At 44.2% G+C, this 20144-nt stretch overlaps 2 protein-coding genes across 13 annotated transcripts in view; one reads left to right on the top strand and one right to left on the bottom strand.

Annotated features, from left to right (window-relative positions):
• Positions 1–10178, top strand: part of Cdk5alpha (Cdk5 activator-like protein) — a 33328-nt gene extending 23150 nt beyond the window's left edge. Inside the window, exons 2-3 of one of the 3 annotated variants that reach the window (XM_078188668.1) lie at positions 768–2740; positions 2828–10178. In XM_078188668.1, the coding sequence (XP_078044794.1) occupies positions 793–2740; positions 2828–3342 (2463 nt within the window). In that variant the 5' untranslated portion in view covers positions 768–792 and the 3' untranslated portion in view covers positions 3343–10178. Of the gene's footprint in view, positions 1–767 lie in introns of all 3 variants that reach the window. The other 2 variants (XM_078188669.1, XM_078188667.1) reach the window with 2 other exon arrangements.
• A 2082-nt stretch (positions 10179–12260) lies between these two features.
• Positions 12261–20144, bottom strand: part of Raskol (Ras GTPase-activating protein raskol) — a 335723-nt gene continuing 327839 nt past the window's right edge. For 7 of the 10 annotated variants that reach the window (XM_078189692.1, XM_078189689.1, XM_078189688.1 and 4 more), the window contains 3 exons: positions 19736–19860; positions 17302–17394; positions 12261–14749 (listed from right to left, as the gene is read on the bottom strand). In XM_078189692.1, the coding sequence (XP_078045818.1) occupies positions 14479–14749; positions 17302–17394; positions 19736–19860 (489 nt within the window). In that variant the 3' untranslated portion in view covers positions 12261–14478. The remainder of the gene's footprint in view (positions 14750–17301; positions 17395–19735; positions 19861–20144) is intronic. The other 3 variants (XM_078189684.1, XM_078189686.1, XM_078189685.1) reach the window with 3 other exon arrangements.

Genomic DNA, 20144 nt, shown 5'->3' on the forward strand with positions numbered 1-20144 from the left:
ACCATTGGGCAAAGAGCTACAGAGCCCTGTTCTATAACCGTTTCCTAAACTGGTAATAACGCGTAGCAACGACACTTTGAAGCATACTAATTAATAGTCATTTCAAGCAGCAGACAGATTAAAAGTATTTACAAACGTCGATGCTTGCTAAACTTATCAACTCTTCCAGGCATACGATTTTAAAGAAAAGAAAATCCCTAGTTGCATAGAATTCTTTGTTGTTATAAAAAAATGGAAAAGAATATTCATTTCGATTATTTAACATAAAACATTACTCAAAGTAAGGAAACAAATAATAACAATTCAATGATACATACAATCTTACCATTTCACAGCTTCAAAATTCATACAGAACACTCGTAATAAATTTTAAGAAAAAGAAAAACTATACATACCGTTGTTACAAATGACAAAAATTCAGTGCATCACACAATGCGCCAACCTTAATCGCAGCAGCACCCACAGCTTACTAATACGTTTCAATTTGTATAAATTATGTTGACTTAGTTATGCACTTATCCTTAGTGCACAACGTCGTCAACTGAATGAAAAACTTTAACTATAAACTGTGTGACTATAAGTAACATCCACTTTTCAAGGTGGGTTAAAATATATTCCACCATTCTATCGTTAACCCACCTAGTCTGAAAAAAATTAAGGAAAGGAAGGTTTCTATCTAGTTTTTATTTCTTTCAATTGATGCGAACGATTTTTATCATGCATAAAGATCCGCAGTTTACTAATCGCCGATCGATGCGTTTGATTAGGCCTGCGGTACCGGAAGTCGAACTAATGTGCCTGGTAGCGGTCTCGAGCGGAGCCTCGTCGTCTCCGGAGTCGCGGTACCCACCAAGGCGGCTTGACGGAGCTACACATACCTGCTGGTGCGCATCGACAGGCACAGCAGCGACGTCACGACACTCTGACGACGGCCGTCACGACGAGGAGGACCTGCCCTCGCAGCTTGACCCCATCGCATCGACCTCGACCTCGACGTTGCAACGACAGCAGTCTCAGCAGCAGCAGCAGCCGCAGACACAGCAGCAGCAGCAGCAGCAGCAGCAGCAGCCGCCACACCATCATCATCATCACCATCCCCATCATCATCGATCTAGCCGCGATGAGGGTGAGCCGCCGCCCGGCAGGTGTCCGTCCTGCGGCCAGAAGCGTCGGATAGAGATCTCGTACACAATCGAGGATTTGGACGCGATCGAGCCGGCGCCGCTCGAGTCACAGAGGACGCCCACCCAGAGGACCTGCAGCTGCGACGTCGCTGAGGCGCCCCGCGCCGCCGAGAGGGAACGCGGCGATCTAAGAAAGTACCGGAGCACCGACTCCAGATGGGGGGACAGCAGCTTCCTGTCGCCGGACGACGCGATCTGGGACCTGAAGAAGCGGACCACCGAGGGCACCGAGTTCCGCTGGGAGCTGCACACGTCGAACACCGACCTCGACCTGGCCAAGAAGACGAAATGCAGTTACCACAGCCTCACGCCGGAGGAGAAGAAGCCACACGACATCCAACGGGGCGACCTGAGGAAACACCACAGCGCGGAGACGGATAAGTGGTCGGTGAAGGTCGACTACCTGCAGCCGCCTATGCACGACTTGCGAAAGCACAGCAGCGACGACACCAGGATGGCCAGGGAGGCCAGGTTCCTCCAGGTGCCAGAGGTGCTTCCGAACCCGAAGCCCAGATGCACTTGTCCAAAATCGAAGATCCTGTCGCCTTCCCCTCCGGCCACGGTCGCAGCCCCAGTCCCGGCCCCGGCGCCGGCGCCGGCCCCGGTTCCGACGAAAGTCAAAACTCCTTCCCCGAAACCGGCCCCGGTCTTGACTTTGCCACCACCGCCACCCGTGTCGGAGCTCCTGGCAGAGCTGGAGCAAGAGAAGGAATTGGAGAAGGCTCTTCCGGCTGCTGTCGTCACGCTCAAGGAGCCGGAGAGGAAGCTGTACCACTCGGCTTCGTTGAACGTCGAGCGACCTCTGCCGGAGTTGCCGGTCGCCGCTGCCGGCGCGACCGCAGCCACGCTGGCGCCCACCGCGGAGAGACCGGAGCTGAAGAAGCACGCGAGCGAGGACACCAGACTGGTTCGGAGGGACAGGCCGAAGTTGGAGCGGTCGCACGCGAGAGTGGACAGCCAGGCGTCGAGGAAATGGGGAGCCAAGGAGAAGGTGGCCAGCCCGGAAGAAGGCAAGAAGCCGCGGCCGAGGTGGGCGCTGAAGCCGCACTTCTCGCTGCCGGTCGAGGAGAAGAAGTCCCGCTGGAGGAGCCAGGAGTCGACCGAAGGCTTCAAATCGAAGAGCTTGAAGGAGCGGCCGAAGTATAGCATCCGCAGGAGCATGTCGCCGGAGCCGGACCCACGGCAGATGAGCAAGCTGGACAACAGGATCGTGCGTCGACTGATCTCCCCCGAGATCATGATCGCGGGGGCCAAGTGGGCGCCGTACGAGAACGACTCGCCGCTGCCGAAGATCGGCGTGAAGAAGCGGGAGCCGGCGAAGCACATCAGCGAGATCAAGTGGACGCCGTACGAAGGATCGCCCCCTCAGGACGAGGCCGGGGTTGGAAGCGTGAGCTTCGCGTTGCCGGAGCCGGAGGAGACCAAGTCGTGGTCGCCGTTCCACAACGTGACGCCGACGCACCATCCGCCGCCAGAGGCGACGCCCTGCCGCAGCGACGACGAAGATTTCCGATGGCGAATCCTGAACCAGGTGTCCGCGTTCCCAATATATCAAGGTGGGTGGAAGGATGAGTCGCCGGAGAGAACACCGCCCCGGGTACAGTCGCCGGTCGAACTGTCCACACCCATTTGGTCGCCTCTAGTTCCAGCGTCACCGGTGAAGCGGCAGAGGTCCCAACAGCAGTATTCGCCGCAACCGCAACCGCAACCGCCGCCGCAGCAGCAGCAGCAGCAGCAGAGGAAGAGCATCTCGAAGCTCCGCGGCCTGTCGAAGAAGAAGCCGTTCGGCTCGAGGGCCCGGTCGGAGAGCGGCCGCCAGCCCCCGCAGCCGCCGGCGCAGGCCGAGGCCGGTCATCGGCACCCGGAGGAGCGGCCGGCGCCGCCGACGGTGATCGTTCGCGCTGCCAGCGAGGAGCCGAAGAGGCAGAGACCGCAGCTGACCAGGTCGAAGGCGTTGCTCGAGGTGCCGGTCCCGGCCGGCATCGGGAAGAGATCGTTGAGCGAGGAGGTGCCGCGCGCGCGGGGCCGCGACCGTCCGCGCGCTCCCCACAGGGCCCGCAGCGAGGAGGCGCCGAGATACGACGACCCTTGGTACGCCAAGGAGGGCGGCCTGGCCCGCCAGTCCACCGAACTGAGGGAGTACGTGACGACGGTTTAGACACGGGGGCTGAAACATTGACGGTACTCGAAATCAAGCGACAATGTTATTTTCTAAACGACTATTCATTTACACCACCGTGCTGAGAGCGGGGGTGGGGGAGGGGGCGTAGTTAGCTCGCTTAGATGATTTTGTACCGAGTTTTCCGTAGCAAACCGGCAGAACGATAAACATTTACTAGTGGGATGGCGGCAGTTCTATGTTTCGTCTGCGTTCGCTTTGTCTAAATTGCACACACACGCGCGCGACGTGAGGATAGATCATAGAGAGCGAGAGAGAGAGAGTGAGAGTGAGGATGAAAATGAGAATGAGAATGAGAATGAGAATGAGAGAGAGAGAGAGCGAGCATACACACCGCGGATTCATGAGGGCGAACCAATGTCGGACGGGATTCGAACGATCCTCGAGATGGCCCGCTTCTGCGTTGGTCCACGAAGACCAAGGGAATCGAGGAAACAGCGAGAGAAACGAGTCCCAACAGGGTCGAGAACAACTTCCGAAGCGAAACAGCGGAGACCACCTGCAGGAAAGGTCCAGGACCCAACCTTAAACGAAAACGAAACAATCTTTTGTGAACTTTCTCGGCGACAATGAACACCGAAGAGTGCAGCAGCTCGACGACACGATGTCCGATAGACGATACGATGTCTATCCCGCGGCGACGAGCAGGTGACGCGGAGAGTACGCGTAGACGCTGTTTAATCGATTACGATAGCCGATAACGTACAGAACATGTAATACTCGACTTAAAGGTACACCGACTTAACGATAATAATTACGAGCTTAGTTGTTAAGCATAGCTGATATAAGGACACACCGTGCGTGCGAAGCTAGCGGAGAAGTAGCTGCGCGATCCGCGCGCGTTCCTTCGAGATACGATCGCGCGGATCGAGCAGAGACCGCCCGGTCGTCGTTAAAGATGGGGAGGAAGGGAAGAGAAAGGAACGACGTGAACAAATTCGGAAACAGGATGCCCAACGTCTCGTGTTCTCGGGACAGACGGGAAACCAACGTTCGTCCGATGAGTCGTCTGGGCTCGTCGAGATAGGTGGACACCTTCGCTACGATTCCTTTCTGTTTCGTCGGGGCTGAGCCGCGGGAAAGATTCGCTAGATCCGTGTATCGTTAACGATAATGTCTTTCCCATAAGTTTCGAGGAAATCGGTACCTGAGCGATCGGAAGATTCGCAAGTGCCTGGTCCGTTTATCGAAAGAAGACGCCTGGCCGCTTACTTCGAGTCAGAACGTATCCCAGGCGTTTTCTGTCGCTGAAACGGACCGTGGCGATTCTAAAATAGGCACCGAGTGGTATCGCATCGATATTATTCGTATCAGGGTCGAACGGATGCCCGACTATCGCGTTCGTGCTCTGCAATCTTGGACATGTACACGCCGCGTGTACGCCAAACGATGCTAAACGATTTCCGTACAGAAAAATGGAAAGAAGCGTAAAGACTGTGAAATTAAGAATGTGCCGATATCGATTCTAGTCAAAGCACGGTACTTTGCGAGCAGGTACCGATTTCGCTCGATGAACGATCGTCGGGATCTGTCCCGCCAGCCCCGTGCATACGCATAAATTAAGTTGATTCGTGATCGAAAGGGGGCAAGCTACTGCGCGGCTTCCCAGCGAAGCGGCGATCGTTAGCGGCCCCCATGTGCCGGCGCGTGCAATATTAATTAGAGATATTATATTATAGCTGATCGAATAGCCAGTTAAGGATGGGGTACTAAGGTTTAAGCAACAGGTTACGCGAGTATCCAGGTGAATCGTTACGGCTGCGTGCTCGGTTGCCGACTCGCGAGCAATTTTTCAGTAGCGACTTTTCAATTCACTGTCTCTGTCTATCTGTCTGTCTGTCTGTCTGTCCGTCTGTCTATCCGTGGCTAGGATTCAGTTTCCGACCCGCTCGCTACAGCTCCGATAAGTTTCCAAGCGTTCACGACGATCTCGTATACCGCGTTCGTTGGACCTTCGAGTACTGTATACTCACGCGTACACGATATACCCACACACAAACATACGAGAATTATTAATACGCGGTTTTGGGAGTCGGAGGATGCAGCGGTTGGGCGTGATTCGCGCTCCAACTGGTAATTTCTCAGATTCCGGTAGCGTACAGTCGATTGTGTCTAGATTTTTGATATTATTGCTGTTACTCGAACACGCTTCTCTGCACGGAGAGGAAGCCACCTTCGAAACTGCATTCTCCGTTCGATTATTAGACACCCACACACGGATACACTCTAACACATGCATACACGGAAGACACACGAGCGCACTCCACACCGACCTTTCTGCCCCAAGGAACCACGCGCGCGTCGCTTCCGCGAGGAACGAGAAAGTAAAATTACAAAATGATGCGAGGCCGCAGTGGAAATCGTTCGCGAACGTGACGCGTTCGAGCATCGCTGCCGCAGATTTTGTACATATTTTTCATAGTAAACGGTAGGGTGTAATCGGAAATTGCGAGGTCGATCTCGGGCACCGGTCTAGTGATCCCGTGATTCGTGTTTGCCAAACGAACGAGGAGGGAACACGATCTCCGCAGAGGCAAGGCGGAACCTTTTCTAGGGAGGCCCTCGCGAGAGCGCTCAAAGGTTTTCGCTTGTCCTCGCGGTTTCTCGATGTCGTCGTCCCGCGCTGAAATCGACCCCTCGAATTATACTGAACGCGCTGCCGAGTTGACGATTCGACGTTGCGCTTATTCGGAACGAGATCGTACGAAGCGAGAAACGAGAAGAAAATTCGGCGGCGAACGCTCAACGACGGCCGCGAGATCGCACGGTCTTCGGAACTGTCATGTCCGCGATTTCGGCACTCGAGGAACCTGTGCTTCGACGAATCGTCGCGGAGAACTGTTTCTGTTGTATTCTAGCTCGTAGAAACGTTGGCATTAACAAATCTTAACGACTAAACTCCGAATCTTCGCGCAGAATAAACATCTTCCAAGTTTCCTCTCGGCGAGAGAAGAAAATCTACAAATGTAACGTCTTCGTGATATATAGTTGGAAATTTCGGTTCTGTGCAACAGCTCGTTCGAAGAAAGATCCCTCGTGATCGGTGTTGAACGAAGCCTCGGCGTGACAGTTTCGAACAGTAATTTTCAAAAACCGATCGGACCACGGGGTGGTTCCATCCGGTTCCAGTCGTCGGCCTCGCGAGAGCGTTTCGTTTTCCCCGGATTTGATTCTTGCTCGTTAACGAATGGAAAAATTATAAAAAGAAAGAAAAGAGAAAGAGGCGGAAGAGAAGAAAACTCACAGAGAGATAGAGATTATTTTCTGATGGAGAAACGTGAGAGAGTGAGAGAGCGAGAAAGGAATTGCGAGAACGTGACTGCGTGCTAGAAAGAGAAAGAGAGAAAGAGAGAGAGAGCGAGAGTGCGAGTGAATGAAGCTGCGAAAAATAGCGAATCTAAGCGAAATGAGGTGAAATACGTGGACGACGAGCTTTAACGAGATTCGCGGGTGCGAGAGAGAAAGACGAAGAACGGCGGTACAAGCGAAAGGGGAACCGTGGGAGAATGCTCGGATTTCGTCTCCTCGGCGCATTCCGCGCGATCTCGCGCTTGCGAACATTTTTTCTACGAAGTACGCGTTGTATCGAACAAGACTGGCTAGGCTGATCGAAAAGAGGACAAACGATAGACGAAGTAAGAGAGAGAGAGAGAGAGAGAGTTGTAAGAAGCGTGGACGTTGATGTTGGGACGATGTCTAAAAAGTATTTACCGCGGGCGCCTGATTTGACCGTTGCGTAGCGTACACGACGTTCTCGCTTTAAGTATACATGTAAGTGTCGTTAAAACAGGGGTGAGGGGCGGCAGCCTGCTGATATTAATTGCTCCATTAGTTGCGATTCGAAGAATACGATATATTCGATTAGTTGGCGAATTTCTATCTTCGTGGTTATAGCAGTTTGTGACTTTCTTTCTTTCCGCGGCGGGGCGGCTGCGTTTGATCTCGAGAAAGAAGAACGGAGAACGCGCGTACTTTCTTCTTCGTTCAACACTTAGGATTAATTCTAGCATAGATCGTTCCAGCGAGTATAGCAAGCTACCGATTTTACTTCTCCTACCCCCGAAGGCTCCGAAACTTTCTAGCGACTCTGTTCACCCTCGTTCTAGTCACGGGAGTGGGGCACTCAGAAACGACATACCCACACACGCGCGCGCGCGCATACACACGGACACACGCGTGCACATCCGCGCATACTCTACTATACGTTACAGAGCACACGTGGCAATGCATGTATATCTCCCCTGCAGTCCGACTCGAATCGTTCTAGACGTAGGAGCTCTCTTCTTTCCATCGAATTCGTTTCTATTGTAGCGGTTAATCGCGCGATAGCTCGCGACTACTTATCGAGAAAAAGGCTGTTGTTGCATTTATTGTTTATAGTTCGCTACCGTTGCACAGGACGCTACCTGGAGCCGCCCTGATCGACGTTTCTCGAGATCAGACGCGTGTACGCGTTCGCGCGTCGACGGCCGTCCGGAATTCGCATAACCGGCGTCCCCGATGGGTCTGTGCATGCACCATCTATTTTTCCATAGCGCGCACGATCTCCAAACTGCGGACGTGCACGAGCGACTGGGGGAGGATCGCCGGTTTCGTATCACTTAGCATCATCCGATCACGATCTGTCTCCAGAATTTGAAATAGGAGAGTGACAAGCGGACTGCGGATGTTATGCGTTTTTAGCGGGCGCTATTTCTTGCAAGAAAATTCTGCTTCCCTCGGAAGCCTATAAAAATGGAGAGTAGTAAAATAACCGCAGTCCGACGACGACGAATTAATTCAGGGGTGCTAAGTGGTCGGTGAACTCCGGCCGATTTTCCTCGAGTTTAGGGGACACGGCGGTCGACGCGTCAAGAAACGAATGCGTTTTCAATCGAAGCGGTGCACCGTTGCGCTTGTCTCCGGCCCCGGGGCTTGCTATTCGTTCGTTCCGTGTCTCTTTGACGGCGTGGGACAAGGGGAAATGAATCGATGCGGGGGTCCCTTTTCTTCGCGGAACGAGGAAAGCACACGCTCCGGGTCGTATAGAACCCTATCGACTTCGTTCCGATCGGAAGGAGTTGTGTACGTTCGCTGAATAATCCGTGAAACGCCGGAGAGAACGTCGCAACGATCGGCTCTGCTTCCGGGCTGGCAGCGTGCGCAGCTGAAGAGAAAAGCGATCGAAGCCACGTTTACGTTTCGAACGGGGAAGTATATACTATGATAGCGCGCCGCGTAGCGATTCGTTTCTTCTCGAGCGTACACAGAGAGCAGCGTATACATAGCTAAATACGTAACTATAGGTTCTTTCCTTCGTAGAGCGTACAGTAAATAATTGATTCCGGCGCGTCGTTCGCACGCATTGTATAAAAAGAGAAAAGATTACTATACATAGCCGACGATGGTTGACCACGTTTAATTGGTGCGTGACCGGCTCTGAGACACGTCTCGTTTACACGAGACCGGAAACAAGGGAGTGATTCACGAATACAGGTTTGCTTCTATTCAATGATGTCAGTTTCGGTCACGTTGAAACGCTGTAAAAATGAAAAATGAAAAAAATACATTGTATCTGTGCTGCCATTAGCGTTTAACAAAAAATACGAGTGAACGTGGGGAGAGTGAGATAGCGTGCGAGAGAAAGCCATGTGTGCATGCGTGTGCGAAAGTTGAAGAGAGAGAACGAGAGATCGAGAGAGCGAGAAAAAGATTTAAAGTGGACAGACGAAGCCAAAGTATATAATTAATGAAAAATAAAACACCCGGGTTATACACTGATCATGTACACGTACGCGATGGAACGTGGATAGAGGAATAAATAAATAAATAAATAAGTAAATAAATAAATAAATATATATATATTTACATATATATATATATATATATTTATGTATTTGTGTATTGTAAACACGTTCGTATATGCATACAAAAATACAGAAATTCATGGAGTATAGACGTATATACACATACATACATGTACACACATACACACAGACACCCGACGATGTAATTAATAAGTACTTTAATCCCGAAGAAAAATTCGTTTCGCGGTACAAGAGAATGATTTTAGGAGCCTTCGTGTTGAGTAATTAGCAGTCTCATTCCATGTATCATATAATCGAGAGATCGAGTGACCGTGATCAGTACGTATATAACGATAAAATCATTAAATCAACAAAAAAAAAAATGAGAGGAGAGATAAAGAATTAAGATGCGAAGCGACGATATGAACCAGCTCACGATGGTTCGTAGTGTGTACTGTATTCGAATGTGATCAATCTGTTATTTATGCCCCTAATTACTGTTATGTTGTGCTTTTTATTATTGGTATTGAAGTATTATTATTATTATTATCATTATTATTATGATTATTATTATTATTATCGTCGTCATTATTATCTTTATTATTACTACTATTATTGTTTGATTTATTACAATTGCGAGAACTATATACCGTAAACACACGAGTATTATTAGTGAGTATTATTACATTACCGCGATCATTGCATAATATTTATTAATATCATTCTTATCGCCATTTATTATCATTGTAATCATTATCGCGTGACAAAGACGAACCGCCGATTTTTCTTTTCTAGTCGAATTTCTCTAGTCCCAGTTAGAGTACTGTCGATACTCAGTCTCCCCCGTCCCCGATCTATTTGATTTTCGTCGAACAATCCCCAAATAAAAGGACGATGCCACGCGTTGCAGGACACATAAATCTTGCGTAATAGAGTGATGCATTTACCTGTGCTACAAAATGCAGTATACAACCCGTAAATATGAGGTCAATGTTGATTTGTTTAAATAAATGTAAGTTTGAAAATCCACGGAAATGGTTTAATCATTTTTCCACTACTCGGAAGCGGATACTTTCTAACAATTCGTATTAATAATATATATTAATTGCTAGAACATTCTTTAAACTGAATAATAACACATGGTTCTTTCAATTTAAGAATCGTCTGTTCCTGACAAATTTAAAAACGGCGCCATTTATGACAGGTGGCGATGTTCGTGGCGAAATTTGAAACTAAAGTTAAGGGCTACGTACAGCGCCAATTTGTGCGCTGGCAAAACGCTCAAACTGTTAGCTAAATATCGACTGTTAGTAATTTGACTAGCAGTTTCAGTGTTTTGTCACAATGTCCAGTGGCGCTGTACGAACTGTAATTTATAATATAAAAAAGAATTTTTAATTTAGATTTGTTATCTCGGTGCCATTTTCAACTCAAAACACATGGCAATTTGCAACATTTTTTGAACCAAGGATGATACCGATGGTCCAGGTTTCACTGCGATAACTATATTTTCTACTATATCTATATTGTTTAGAAAATATAAAAGTTAAATGTCTCAAAAGAAACAAGACGGTGATATGTTAATATTAATTTCTTAGATCTGAAAGTGGCGAGTCCCGTGCACTTTGATTTTTATTTACGCAACGCTAACAGTGGAACCGTCGAGTATCAGAGATTCTTGGAACTCGCAATGTGGCATTTATTTATTTCGCAAATCCAGCGTAAAATGTAATGTGTTGACAATTATCGTATCATTGAGACAACCGTCGTTAATTCGTTTTACAGAACTAAGAAACATCGCAGCATGGGCCCTGACAGACGAACGAAACTACTGCAACGCAATTTTTTTGTAATACTGATTATAAAATTAATACAAAGGCAAGTTGGGATAGTTGATTTATAATACAAATTGCCATGTGTCCATTTGATCTGATTGATGGGACTTTATCCATTGTTTCAGCTGCAGTATGGGCGACTGAAAAACTCGAATCAAGCTACTGCAACGGAATGATTTCGCCGTAACGCTAGCACAACGAACAAAAATCTAAAAGATTACTTTAATTTTCAAAATAAACAAGTTTGTAGACTTTAAAGACTGTAAGAAAGTCGCCAAGTCAAACTACGAATAGTTTGCAACTATAATACTTCTACTCTATTTTCTAGTGTATTTTAAATAATTAGTTTTAATGGTAATAATAATCGCGATTGTTCCATTCGCGACACTAATTTTGAAAACTAATTTAAAAACAACGCGTAATGATTTCGTAATGTTATTGCAAGTTGCGGTTGTGCCCATCTGCGCTAATCGTTGCAGCGGTAAAGCTAGCCCAAATATGTATGTACTACTATTACTACTATTACAATTTCTACTACAACTACTATTACTACTGCAGTGAGTACAGCAACTAATTAACAATGCATATACATAATAACATACGTTATAATATACACAATTTTTCACTTACATCCGTAGTATCAACCTGAAAGGTATCGCCACTCTTTGTTGTTAATAACTCATAAACAAAGCCATGGATTACATCTCTGCTAAGGAAAAAATTACTTCGAGTAACCTCAGGAACCTCTCATGACAAAGAAACACTCATACAATAATGATAATTAAGATATCACATTTTGTTAATAAACGCATCGAAATCATTTAGTGAAATTGAACGTGATAGTTAGAACTGTATTGGCAATTTTATTAATCTTACTATTGCAAATGAACATGATGATAGTGATATCGAAAACTATGACAATTTACAGTTTCAGTAACCTTTTGTATAACTTTTGGATTTCTTTAAAAATTACATTTATACATTAAATTTTGCATTACGCACAAATAATTATCTCTCGAAGAATGGTATGAAGACACTATTCAAGGTGCAATTTAATATTCTTTCATTTCTAAATGGTGTTGGAACTAGACAAAAATGTGTGAGGGTAAATAAGTAATAATTTCTAGCAAAAATTAAAGTTTTATTAAATTTAGCCTTGCCTGCAGTTTATTACTATTACTCGCTCCTTGATGAAATTATTCGCGATGGGAATTTCTCGCAACTTTTCAAAAGCTGGGAAAGACATGTAATAAAAACGCAGTTTTAATATGTCTAATCATATTTATTTGTTCATGTATTGTTACTAATAGATACTATACGCTTAAATACAGATGATGTATTGCAGAAACGAATATACCAAAAAACTTAGCAATGTACACGCTATTCAAGTCATTTTAAATAGATTATTTTATCGTTTATCGATTACATCGTCCAACAAGATAGGGGTCTAGGGGAAGTGAGGAGGGGATTACTATTAAATATATTAATTTCGTGGTGTGTGAAAGCTCAACGATAGAAAATACTTTCGGTGTGAGTGTGTATGTTAAAGAACGTACAAAAAAAGAAAGGGAACAATAAAATCGAGTGGCAAGTTAGGATGGAATGGGTTGGACTGGATCAAAGGACGGGGTGAGGATGGAGGGGAGGTTAAGAAGTGAAACAGAACAGTAAGGAAGTGGGTGGTAGATACATCTCTATACAAAAATAATCGGCGGAAAGCGAGAAAATAAAACGTTCTCACAGACGCTCGACGATAAGCTATGATACAAGTCGACAAGAATAATACTTTTCTTTTTTTAAACGAGATTAGACTGAACCGTAATCATCTCTCACTCGTCGCACACGCCTACGTCATTCGTTCATTCATACAGACAGACTCTCTCTCGTCATTCGCGTTCTCTCATCCTTTCTCTCTCTCAGTCTATCGATCTCTCGCATGCGTGCATCCTCGCTTCACGACACTCGGCTACGATTAAATCGACTACTTTTCGTCTGCGTGTTTTCTGTATGGGCCCTGTGTGATGTAAAAACGCGACTCGCCGGGACTGACGAGCGGTGCGTGTCCGAGTCTACGATGATCGTCAACATTACGCGTCAACGGTGCGAAATCTAAATCGATTAAAAACGGGCAAAAGGAAAAAGGAAGAAAACAACAAGAGATTAGAAGATAAACGAGACAACAGATTCGGCAATTTCGAATTCTCGCGGCACGCTGACGCATCCAGCGTCGTCAAAACGAAATATCTTACATGTAAATCTCTGGTGTCTGTGCGCGTGCTAGCTCGCTCGCTCGCTCGCTCTCTCTCTCTCTCTTTCTCTCTCTCTCCCTCTCTTTCTCTCTCTCTCGCTTTCTCTTTTTACAATGAAAGAAACTCTTCATCTTTGGTAGAAACTACTAAATAAATATCGTCGCTTAAAGTAAGAATTTCGAGGCGAAGACGCGCCACTTCCTCGACTCGGAACTGCCGATCGTTGAACGATCTCGAGTACTATGGGGCCGCCAGAGCTCACGGTTATAAAAGCTAACCGGATCGAAATGAAATCGGTCGCGTGAGAATGGAAACTAGAAAAATGTACACACATATACACTGGGTGTCCCGCGGTACGGTGCTCGAGGACGCCATTACGGTGCGCGACCAATTCGGATACGAATACATAAGTGTAACTGCTTCGTACATGCGGTCTAAGCGGTTACGGTGCATGCGGCTGTGCGTCAAGGTACATATGCTAAAAACGAACGAACAAAAGTAGAACGGAAGTCGGAGGCATCTTTCGTTTTCCGACGAACCGATCTTGGCCTCCATCCCCGATCCTCCGACAGATTTCGACGACTCGACCGAACGAGAGAGACTGTCGCGACTTTCCGGCTCGTTCAAGTCGAACGATGGAAAGCCGCTCAAAGACGCAAGGCAGATCGTGTTCCCGATGACTCCACTGTCCCAATCGTACACACAGTTTAGGTACAAATCCATCCTAAACGCTATATCGCGTGAAGTTCGACGTAAATTAATCTACTTAAACCGTTTGCCTATTTACTAGGTAGCCTCTATTTTCGCACGCCACGCATTCCTTTATTCTCTCTTTCTCTCTCTCTCTCTCTCTCTCTCTCTCTCTCTCTCTCTCTTTCTCTCTCTTTCTTTTTTCAAGATTCCTCCATGTCCACCTAGGTTCATGAAACCTAGCGCTCGGAGAGGATCTTCAAGGGTGCGCAGAAATATGTTCGCCTCGTTAGCGAACTACAGGGCGATCCGACGAGGAAGAAGACCCAAAGAGGCGCGTGTCCTCTTTGCTGTCTTCTCGACCGAGAAAACTCCGTGTTCTAGCTCGAGGATCGAGATCATCCTGCTGTCGTTCGTCGTCTGGTTGGTCGTTCGATCATTTCTCGTCCGTGAACGGGAGAATCTTCGACGAATTGTTTGGGATTTCAGAGCCTTTGGCGCATGTGTTCACTGGTTGCTCGTGTTGGTAGTCCCGGCGCCTGGATCACGGTGACCTCAACAGGACGAGCTCTTCAGCTCGCTGATGTCGGCGATGTTCTGCAGCAACGCGGCTGCCTCACTGCTCGACTGGGTTTTCGCGTTGTACCGTTGCTTCAGGGTGCTCAATGCGGACAACAGTCTTGTGTTTGACGACATCAGACGCGAATTCGCGGCGTCCAGGGCGGCTATTTGCTGTTCCTGCGCGTCGATCACGCGCTGCTTGTACGATAACGCGGCCGACATCTTCTGTTGCTCGCGACGCAGCTCCTCCTCCACGGAGATTAAACTACAATTAGCAAAAGAACAGCTGTTATTAGTGGGCACTGGTCAGGTTGGGGACGATGGAGAATTCGGTATTACTGTGCGATCTTCGTCGCTAATTCACCACCGGAGTATACTTTATTCCTCGACGAACTAGGTACTTTTCAGATCTGTAGAAATTATATATTATATATTATATATATATATTTTTTTCCATTGGTAAAATCTTTTTGGAGGAATAGAGGATACTCGATCGGGTAGCCAACACACACTGAGCTTCGCCTGTTAATTCTCTCTGTCTCTCTGCGTATTATCTTTTTGCGCTGACGTTTTTATATGCCGTTCACTAGAAAAAATATTGTTGAGCATGTTTCTAAGGGATGAAACGGCATCTGGGACTACCAAGATCATTTGATAGAAACTTTATTAGAGGTATTCCCATTATCATGTTTTAGAAATTGAAGTTTTACGGACATTTTAGGGACATGCAACTTTGTAAGTTCACAAAAAGTTGAAAGCACTTTGTTTCTTTTTATAGTTTCATATTCGAAGAGCACTCTTGTAAAGTGGAATTTTGGAATTCGACAAAGTAGCATAATTAACTACAAATTCGTTTTAGAAATAAGTTTTGTCTTTAGTGAATCAACGTTTTTCAATTTTGGAAATTATTTTAAAAAATTGTAAGACTTCATTAAAAATCATCTATCTCTGTTACACGTTCGTTATGAACATTTTCTGTTTTCTAAATTCTGAATTACTTTCACATTGGATATAAGTTAACAATGTTTCACGAGACATGGAGTATCTCTATAACACTACATAATTTAATACACTAACACATATGAAAGTAGAGTGAAAATGTCGATTAATCCTTGCTAGAAGAATCTTAATTCCTCACTAGTTATGCATAAATAAATACAAGTGTTAGACCTCCAAGGTTGCATATATATCCCCGTAATTATCATACCCATTTTTTCATAATCACATAATTCCAGTAACAAAGCAAGACGTTCCAAATCAGGCATATTCATAATTTCTTAAATTGGCCATGTTCGAGCAAACAATAGTTTTTTCCTGAAATTTTGCGGCGACGAACGAAGAAGCGCGATTCTCGAAGATGTCAGCGTTCAATGACATTTCAAGAAAGATCGAATTGGTTACAGCAGAAAGTATGCCTCGCTCGTGTCTCAATCTTTCATACTTTGTCGTTCAGAGAGATTTCACAGGGTAGCTGGAGAAACCAAACGCATCACGATGCATATGTAAGAAAACGAACACCAATGTATTACTCGGAAATGAAAGTCAAAGGAAGCAGCAGTGTCTGGTTGCAAAATATTATACTCTCGGAGAACCAAAACAGAACGACGAAGAGTAGTGCATGGGTAAGGGGGTTGTCTTCGATCAATGAAGCAAGGCGTTCGCTGCTGATCGCAGTGAATATCTGTGGCAGTGTGTAAGTGATCACTAGTCTAGAAACGTTCAGGATAATGCCTATAATAATAATAATAATAATAATAATACAGTCTGAACAATCTCAATCTCAGAGAAAATTGTTCTCAATCTTCTAAACTACAAATAATCACTAAAAAGAACGAATCAGTACTTCATTTTTAAATATAAAAACAAAACTGCAACTCGGTAAAATACCCGAAAATATTCAATGTCATATAATCTTTTTACATTTTATTTAAATTGCATTTCGTTAAAACTGCTTCGTAAGTTGCAATTACTGAAGTCAAGCGTCTTTCTGGCTCGTCCGTACGAAAAGTTCGCGAAGGTGGAACAAATTAGGAGATTGCGGCATCCTGAACACTTCCACGAAGATTGGCCACACAATAGTCATTGGTTGCATAGTGATTCCGTGCACACGCGAGCAGAGAGGCGAACGTGTTGCGAGGCGTGTGTAGAGAAGGGTTTCTCGGTGAACAGTGATAGACTGACATGTGACTGACTGAGAAAAAAAATGTTAGTTGGACGGTGATGTAAGTATTGCACGTAGGGTGAATAATGCTTTCGTCGGGCGCATGGTTCAGAGTATAACTGGGTGAGCTGAATATATAGTAGAGAAATATATAATTAATATTTAATAACTCGTAATCGAAACGTGGCGACAATTGTATCAGCGAGGAAAAGAATTTCTTTTCGCGCGTGTTGTCGTCGGAGAAAAAACCAAGATATGGAGATTATACAAACATATGTATGTATATATATATAAATATATATCTATAATATATATTATTATATTGATTTGATATTGCGATAGATGCGTATAATATATATTATATTTATATGCTAAACAACGTGATGTAAAAACGTAAGAAGCTTAGAAATATAATTGACTCTTACACCAAGGTCCAGATCAAGCCAGAGTATACCAAATGCAGCGGATAGAATGCACAGGAACACACAATCAATTAAACATACATATTATTTCGAGAACAGTAACCGTTCGGCATGTTACGCGTCGGTGTTCTTTCGTTTTCTTTGGTTTTACTTTCCGTTTTTTTTTCTTTTTATTTTTAGCACAGTCAGCGTCTCGCTTAAAGTGTGACAAGCTGTTTTAGCAAAAACTATTACCGATACACCGTTGATAATAATCTTCTTTTGTTTGACGTTGTTCGATGAGGCCTCTCGTGGCATACCGTAGTGGCCAACAAAATTGCACCATTCCTTAAAAATACAGCTCTTTCAATATTCATGTACATTGCGCATCTGGTAACTATACTAAATCGTTTTAATAAGTTTTATGCAATTTGTTGCAATAGCTTTGTAATGGTACAGACAGTTACTGGCTCGTGTGAGTGGGAAACCATAGACAATTATATTTTTAAAGTGATACAATTTCTGTTGCCACTGCCGCAAAAAGATCTTTGAGGCCGCAGGATTATTCTCCTAGTCTTTTTACTGCAGATTTTTTAAATTTTTAACGGTGTACTTTTTTTCAATTGCATGTGATCTACCTTGAAATACGAGTAATCTAATTATTTTAACAATAAATACCTTTTTCACAATTCTTATCATTGATGTATACAATTTATAATTTAGAGATTGGATATGATTAGTTTGTTCAATTTAAAGTATATTACTGTAATAGAAAAATTTTTACGAACTATAAAAGTCAACAAGTTGATAAAGTATTGTATAACAATCTGTGTCGATAGTGAATGTTGTAATAAGTTTTCATTAGATTAGAAGTATACACACGGTCAATCAAGATGCTGGTAATAAAGTTTCATTTCGTTAAATAAAAATAATAATATCGTTTTTAAATAATGATGACACAGTTTCAAAAGTAATAGGACATATAATACAGAAATCGCAAACACTTTAATTATTAGTAATAGATAGTACACATAATAATTAGTCTCGTTGAACCACGTAAACGAAGAAAGAATTCAATAGGTGTCAGTAATAGTTGACGAGGAAATAGCTACTAGCACACGTTAGACAAAACACTCTGCACTAATATGCAAAATACGAACTCTCAGTTGTATAATTTATCTAATCACAACTGATTTCTAATCAAAATTATTCTTTAGCAGATTGTGCTTTGTTGGCAGACAGAGCTGAATAAAGAGATTTGGTTGTACAATGTTTCTTATAGAAAATTTTTATACATAAACAATGTATATTTTGTTATTTTTAGAGTTATTATTGATCTGTTACAGCAATCAATGGGTTAGTGCACGCATCGGTCTCGAATTAAACGTTTTATTATACATAAATATTGATTTTTCTTATTTCTTATTATATATTTCTAAAAATACTATACATTAACTCATGCGACACAATTTCTTTATGAAAATGAATTTCTAGCTCAATGCTGCAAATTTTTCGATGAAGTTGGAATAAAGAAAGATTAGTCTTCTAATAAATAAAGATTAAACAGCACTGTTCCACGTGACAACAGTTAGCCCCCATTTCTAAATAGCGACTCTTATCGAAAGAACTGTGTATAGTCACAATTTTATCGCTATCGTCTGTTCATCTCGTCCCCACAATGTATTTTGTTCATCCTGTTCCTGCGAACGAAACTAACTCAACTTCGTTTTTGTCTTTTTTTCACCATACCAGAAACATAATTGATTCAAATCATTATATCTTCTTTGTTCATATATTGATTTAAAAATGTTGCCATTATTTTGACGATATGAACAATAATAGGTAAAATTAATTATACTATAATAAAAAGAAAAGAATAACTCAAATAAATTATTTCATTTTTGAAAGCTTGTTTCTGAGAACATAAAGATTAAATATTTGCCGAGTAAACGTATAATTTCACTAGGATTATTCTATGTGCAATAATAAGTTAAAAATATATAATACAGATTTTTTACTGAAGCCTCCAAAGATGAGACTTTTATGAAAAAAATGTATTCTATATTTTTGACTTAGGTATGTTTATCACATAGTTTCATCCTGTGCACACCATACAGATATGATGTATACATATAAACAAGACTCAATTTGAATGTTAACTTACAGAACTCCATTAATTATCAAGAAAAAACTGAATCTAATAACTTCTATGAAATCCTAAAAGATCCCTGCATAATTGCCAGCGTTTAACATGAGCCACGTGTGCACCAATCCGTAGGGATTGAGATATATCCAGCTCCGTCCTGCCTTCCTCAAATCGGGTTTCTCAACTGTGCATCGATCTCGACGAGGCAAGCGATGGGCGACAGTAAAATGATCAAGATCGAGCCAGGGAAAAAACGATCGAAATCGATCGACGGTTTCGCAGACTCGGTTTTGCGTATTGCAATGGCGACGGAGGATTCGCGGGGGCGTAAGTGGAGAACCCGTCGGGGGACTCGGGATGGAACAGAGCTGAAGTGGCCGAGTATGATAGAGACGGGTTATAAGAAGGCCTCGAGTGAAACGCAGGGCAAGAGAAATGGTTACCACGATGAACGGGTTACAGGTAAAGGGTAATCATAGGTCACACTCAGGCAAAAGAATTCAGTCGTTGGGTTAGTTGGCCGCGTTAATGAGGATTAAGTACCTGGAGATGATGCTCTTCATCTTGGTATCCGGTGCAACGCCTTCTATATCGGTATCCTCGGTTGCGCCTAACCGGGCCCTCAGTCGATCTACGCTACTCTGCAGCCTCTCGATTTCCACTTCGTACTGGAAACGAAGAGACGTGGCGTTGTTAGTTACAAGACACAGACAGAGACAGGCAGACGGTGGAGAGACAGCCCAGCCGTTCCGTTAGATAGTAAGAATAAAAAAGAGACGCGACCGCGAGAGGAACTTGTTTGTTATCACACACATAACGTTACTCGTTACAATATTATTCTATTTACATACGAGAGTTAAGGCACGAGAGATTTTAGAAGTTCCTCTCTTGCACTTTGATTAGAATCGAAAGAATTTTCAACAGCTGTTATAATGAATAGCCGGCCGCCGGT

This window comes from Augochlora pura, chromosome 8 (assembly GCF_028453695.1).
Source record: "Augochlora pura isolate Apur16 chromosome 8, APUR_v2.2.1, whole genome shotgun sequence".
Classification (NCBI taxonomy): domain Eukaryota; kingdom Metazoa; phylum Arthropoda; class Insecta; order Hymenoptera; family Halictidae; genus Augochlora; species Augochlora pura.